We start from the raw sequence: 6,000 nt of genomic DNA on the forward strand, positions 1-6,000 counted from the left end.
AACCTGAGCTGACATAGGAAAAATACCCACAAGTTATTGGACATCCTCCAAGCATCTGCACTGGGAAAGGTAGTTCTCCTGATTAATGATGCCCTTCTGCAACTGGAGAAAACCTTGTGACTCACATCGGCATCTCTAACTCTGACAGTGATGTCCCTTCTCAGGGGTTCTAGTGTTTTTACTCCCACCCAGCATTGAACTCCCTAGTTGTCAACACTTGTTAATGGGAGATTGCTGCAGAGGAAATTGCAATCCCTCCTCCCCCAAATAAAGAGTCTAAGAGACTAGATGCATTAGGAGGAGAGATTTATTCTACTGCCTCACTCCAGATGAGAATAGTAAACCAGCAACCCTCCTGGTGAAACATGATTTTCTTAATTAACAGGTGATGTCAAAGTTCCTGGACACATTGCTGGACAATACAAAGGAAGAGTTCAGGGCCTTCTTAATGATGGCAAAGACTTCACTCTAGTCTGCCCTAGACATTGCAGATACTTCCTCCAGGGCTGTGGCCTCTGCAATTATAATGAGAAAGGTTATGTAAATCCTGGATAGTGCTGGACATTCAGCAGTCTATTGAGGACTTATGTTTTTACTGTCAGTATTTGTTTTCAGACAACACAAATGAGGTGTTGCACTCTTAAGACTCACACATTCTGGGGATGGAAGGCGGTGTGTGTCCTACACCTGGCCACCAAGAAACATCAGTATAAGCCTCCTCAATAATATTCAGAGGCAACCCTTTTATCTCCCAAGGCACTATGACTCTGCTAGGAAGAGGAGAGCATACAGTTCCAGTCTAACCAATCGTATCGCCCTCAACGTGCTGTAGGGAAACAACTTTTTTCATTAATTCTTCAAGACCAGCAATGCAACCACCAATGATCTACCCATCCCTTCCCCCTGCCCCCAACCACCCATTCGGGACAGATTTTCCTCACTTGGGAGACCATAATCTTGGACAAGTGGATCCTAAGTACTAAGGGACTGGGATATTTGATCCAGTTCTTATTCGTCCCCCTTCTCCAATCCCCTTTCAGAGACGAATTTTACAAGTCTGTGCTCCTTCAAGAAGTTCAGTCTCCACTCACTCTAAGGACTATACAAAAAGTTTCCCTGCAGTTTCAAGGACAGGGCTTCTATTGCCATGATTTCCTTATTGCCAAGTCCAAGGGAGGACTGAGACCTATTTTGGACCTTAAGATTCTCAGCAAGTTCCTCAAGCAACTGAGATACCATGTTTACCCTTGCTTTTATAATCCCCTCGCTAGATATCAACAGTTGGTTTGCTGCTTTTGATCTTTGAAATACGTATTTTCCCTGTGGTGGTTTTACTCAATCACTGGAGATTCCTCAGTTTTCTGGTGAGGGGTGGGGGGAACCGCCATTGCCAGGACATGGTAATTCTATTTGGCTTGTCTTCGATTTCTTGTGTATTCACCAAATGTTCAGTGGTAGTGGCAGCCTTCTTAAGGAAGAACAATATCCACATCTTCCCTTACCTGGATGATTGGCTGGTACAAGGTTCTTCACAGGATCAGGTTTGGTGCCACATCGGGTTAATCATCTGCTTTTTCAGTCATCTGGGACTCCTTCTGAACAAGGAAAAGTCTATATTTATTCCAACTCAGAGGCTCAAGTTCATTGGGACCCTACTGAATTCTATGAATTTGATTACTTTTCTTCCTCACAAGTTTTAAATGATTCATGACTTGTGCAAATCCCTCAGATCTCATCTGTCCACCACAGCTCGGACTTGCCTGAGATTGCTGGGCCACACGGCCTCATGGTTGAAATCTATCACCCAGACACAACCTGAACAGATTGGTGTCATAGGCTGGGATGTAGATGGTCAGACCAGTGGTGGTCAGGCCTAATGGTTGCTGCAAGAGTCAGGAGCCAGGAATCAGAGGTGTGGGTCAGAGCCAGAGGTCAATCCAAGGGTCAGAGCCAAAGTCAGTAGGTAGGGCAGAGAAGTAGGGATCTGGAACAAGGCGGGAACCAGGGGAACAGGACAGGAAGGCAGAAATCAGGAAAAAGGTAGGGCTCAGGAGTGAAGTGAGAGAGTCCAACTTAGCAGTCAGCTATGGATTTACCTAGTTGCTCAGACTACTTCCTGTGCCACCTTCTGGCTTAAATAATGAGTTCTTCTGGCTTAAAAAGCTCCTGCCTGCGGTAATATGTTCCCTGGAGTGGTGAATGGCCCCAGACAATGGATGTGTAGGCATTCCCTTTTCTCACCCAACCGCTCTAATAGGCTGGGGTGCTCAAAAACTCAAGTGCTTTGGTTGGAGAAAGAGTCCAATCTGCATAGCAGATTGTCCTTGAGCTCTGAGTTATTCGCAGAGTGTTTTGAGTCTGCCTTTCTCGTATCAGAGGGCTTGTTGGGCCAAATTTGGACCAACAATATCTTTGCATTGTACTATCTGAACGAGAGGGGGCGGGGCTTGCTCCACTCAGCTCTGTCAAGAAGACATGAGCTTTTGGGAGTTTTGCAGCACACTGATTTCCTCCACAGAAGATTCTCCCACAATTACAAGTAGTCTCTCAAGAACAGGATGCTGAAATCCATCTTCTGAACATGGGGTGTTCCTTTAGTCAATCTGTTCACTGCAAAAGACAATAGGTAGAATCATCCATTTTGTTCTCAAGTGGGCCACAGTCCAGACTTTCTCACCGACACCTTCTTGTTGGTGTGGAGACTGGATCTAATGTATGCATTTCCCTGATCCTCCAGTCATTTACAAACAAACAAGATCAAGTCAGGTTAATCCTCGTAGACTTGGCATGGCTCTGGCCATGCTGATTCTCAGACTTCAGTCTCTCAGTTTAATTTCCTCACCCTCGGCCTCTCCTCCAGGACCTAGTGCCACAGCAGTATGGTCACAAACTGCATCCAGACCTCAAGAGCCTTCACCTCACTGCATGGCTTGTGAGTGGCTAGACAAAGAGAAGTCATGTTCCTTGGCAGTTCAAGAGGTTCTGCTTAACAGTAGAAAGCAGTTAACAAGGACAACTTACATGGCTAAGGAGAAAAGGTCTTCCATATGTCCCCCTAGTTATGAGCTACAATCTTCAGAGGCAAGGATCCAGAACATCTTAGAGAACCATCTTAATTTGAAATCCTCAGCCCTTTCCATGAGTTCCTGAGAGTTCACCTTGCAGCAATCTCAGCGATCTATCTTCTTGTCCCAGGAGCTTGGTATTCTCCAGGTTGCCAGAACTAGCTTTCACAAGGGAGTGATGGGCCTTTTTCTGCCTATTAGGGATGTGGTGCTGACCTGGGACCTTAACTTTGTGTTGGCAGCTCTTAGGAGCCTGCTTTTGAGCATTTGCTTACTTTTGGCCAAAACAGAAGACCATATTCCTCATAGCCATTACATCAGCCAAACAAGTATCTGAACTGTGAGCTTTGATAATGAGCCATGCTTACACAATATTTTTCAAGGACAAGATAGTCTTGAGGCCACATCCACAGTTTTTAACCAAAGTAGTGTCAGTTTTTTATTTAAATCAGACATTAGAATGTCTGGTTTTCTTTTCTAAGCCATGTTCTAATAATGATGAGGAATTTCCACATATCTTTGTCTTTTTGTGTCTTCTCCAGATTGTATGAAAGGGCAAGTAGTCTCAATGCAGATGATTTCAAGATAGATCACCTCCTGGATTACGACAGCATATTGGATAGCTGACACTCCTTCTCCAAACTCTCAGCCCATTCTACTGGGGCTCCACCTTCAACAGTTGCTTTCCTGAGAGATGTTCCTATATTGGACATTTGTAGGACTACCATGTGGTCCTCACTATACACATTCATGCGTCACTATGCCATCCTAACTGCATCAGGACCAGATGAAAATTTTGGCAAATTAATATTATAGTCATTGTTTAACTAGACTCCAAGTGTATACTGGGAGTGAGTCAGCTGAGTGGAATGAACATCTGCACACATTTGAAGAAAAAATAATTACTTGCCCATTCTGTAACTGTTGTTCTTTTTAGATGTGGGTGCAGATGTGTATTCCATGACCCACCCTCCATCCTCTGTTCCCTGGAGTCTTTGTTTCTCTCTCTGGTCCAAATGAATTGAGATGGGGGAATTAGGAATTAGCAGCACCCTTACATAGACTCAGAAGGGGCCATGAGGAGACCCAGGGTGTATACACTGTGCTGACAGTGACAGGTACTGCTGCAGCGAAAAAAAATCTCCAACTCTTGGTACACTAGGCATAAACACACCTGAGTGGAATACACATCTGCACCATCATGAGCAGCACTTACAGAACAGGTCAGTAACGTTTTTATGCAAATGTATTTGCAGATGTAGTTTGTTAAAGATTAATCAAATTTACACCTTACAATAATTCAAATTCTGAAGCCAATGGAAATTTTGACACAGATGTCAGCAGGACTTGGGTTTGGTGCTTTTTTTTTATTAAAGGTAAATAAACTGTTAGAAGCATAGTCTTATATAGCAATAAAGGAGAAGGTGTCAGATATGCTAAGTCTATATCCTCATCCAAGAGCATAGCCCAAGTAAATTGTTGTCCAGGAGGGTTGATGGAAGGCTCCTATCCTCTCAACCTACCAAGTAAACATGTAACCATTCCATATCTGAGTAGCTCTTCTATCTGACGCACACCCCCCTCCTCCATTCAGGTGGTGTATCTATGCAGGAACAAGCCATCCCTCTTCATTCTTGCTGAAGGCTGTGTTGACTCTGATAATGTTGTAGACAGATCCACCTTTCTAGATCACCTCCTGTCATGGCAGGTGTCTTGTTTAATCTTTACCTTTACAATTTGCTAACAGAATTTTTCTGTATTACTTTTAATGTATTTTAAGTAGCAAAAATACTTAAATTCCTTTTTTCAAACTTTTTTTTTGTAGGTGAGAAATCTGGAAATGAACAAGAAGAAGTTGCGCTGCAGAATGCCAGCAAACAGATTGTGCAAACTGCCATCCTGCAGGCAGTTCAGCAAGTCTCTCAGGAGAGCCAACAAAAGGAGAAGAGAGTAAACAGCAGTGTGAGTCTGCAGTTAGAAAGAGGGGAATTAACCAAGAAGCATGAAAAGAAGTAAAAGAGTGAACTACTTGTTTTGGTCCTCCAGTTGGCAGTATCTCCAGCTTGCCTCTTAGTATCAGCTGTGTTGCCAGTGCAATGTTACTACTGTAAAGCAAACCAAAGTATAATCAGCACCTAGACATAGAGTAAAGCTGCAATAGTTCTCAATTGAGAAATATTAAGTGCATTAGGTGACTCACTTCATATTTATGCAGTGCCTCTTAAACATAATGAACAAAAATACTGTAGCTATAAAATAGTTTCAAGCACAATCTCTTCTTAAGGGATGGTTTTATATGCAAAAGCTTATTGTTAGTGCCCTTCTGCATGAATCTTAGGTGCATCATCTGTGTCTGTTCAGTTGGCAGATATCTCCACTGAGTTACAGATTTTACTAGGGATTGGCTGTGTCAACTAAACAATATATTGTAGCGTGTAGGAGATGCGCTTTCAGGCTCCTTGAAACACGAGTTTGTGTTTTATTTTGATAGAATGTGGGCTGTACAAAATAGCAGCTGTAAAATGGATCTGGAAAGTTTCATGCACAAATATCTTTTTTTTGTTCTTTTACAGTCTCTTTACAAAGTACATTATCTATGACTATATAGTTCACTGATTATGCTGCAGATGATGTAAATGTCCGATACATTTCTAATCTTTTGCACAAACATTATTTTGAGCCTCAAAGATTCCTTTAATTTACCAGTAATAAAAGAAAAGAACCCAGGATGTTATACTGCTGCCTAATTCTTCCTCCAGTTTTTCAAATTCATGTATGCTTAGATTCATAATAACTAATAGAATTAAAATAGCTAAAATATGTAAAGCTTTTGAATTTATGAAAATTCAGGAGGCTGAAAATACACTATGAATTAATTTTGGGATAGAAGACATTTGTTTCCCAGTTGCTGGGTCTAAAATGACTTTAACTATTT

The 6,000-nt window shown here is 42.2% G+C and overlaps 1 protein-coding gene across 1 annotated transcript in view; it reads left to right on the forward strand.

Annotated features, from left to right (window-relative positions):
- The window catches only part of AKAIN1 (A-kinase anchor inhibitor 1), a 29,075-nt gene extending 23,287 nt beyond the window's left edge, over positions 1-5,788 (forward strand). Inside the window, exon 2 of the mRNA XM_030549551.1 lies at positions 4,891-5,788. Coding sequence (XP_030405411.1) covers positions 4,891-5,081 — 191 coding nt within the window. The 3' untranslated portion in view covers positions 5,082-5,788. The remainder of the gene's footprint in view (positions 1-4,890) is intronic.
- Positions 5,789-6,000: the final 212 nt, after the last annotated feature.

Source organism: Gopherus evgoodei, chromosome 2 (assembly GCF_007399415.2).
Source record: "Gopherus evgoodei ecotype Sinaloan lineage chromosome 2, rGopEvg1_v1.p, whole genome shotgun sequence".
Lineage (NCBI taxonomy): Eukaryota > Metazoa > Chordata > Testudines > Testudinidae > Gopherus > Gopherus evgoodei.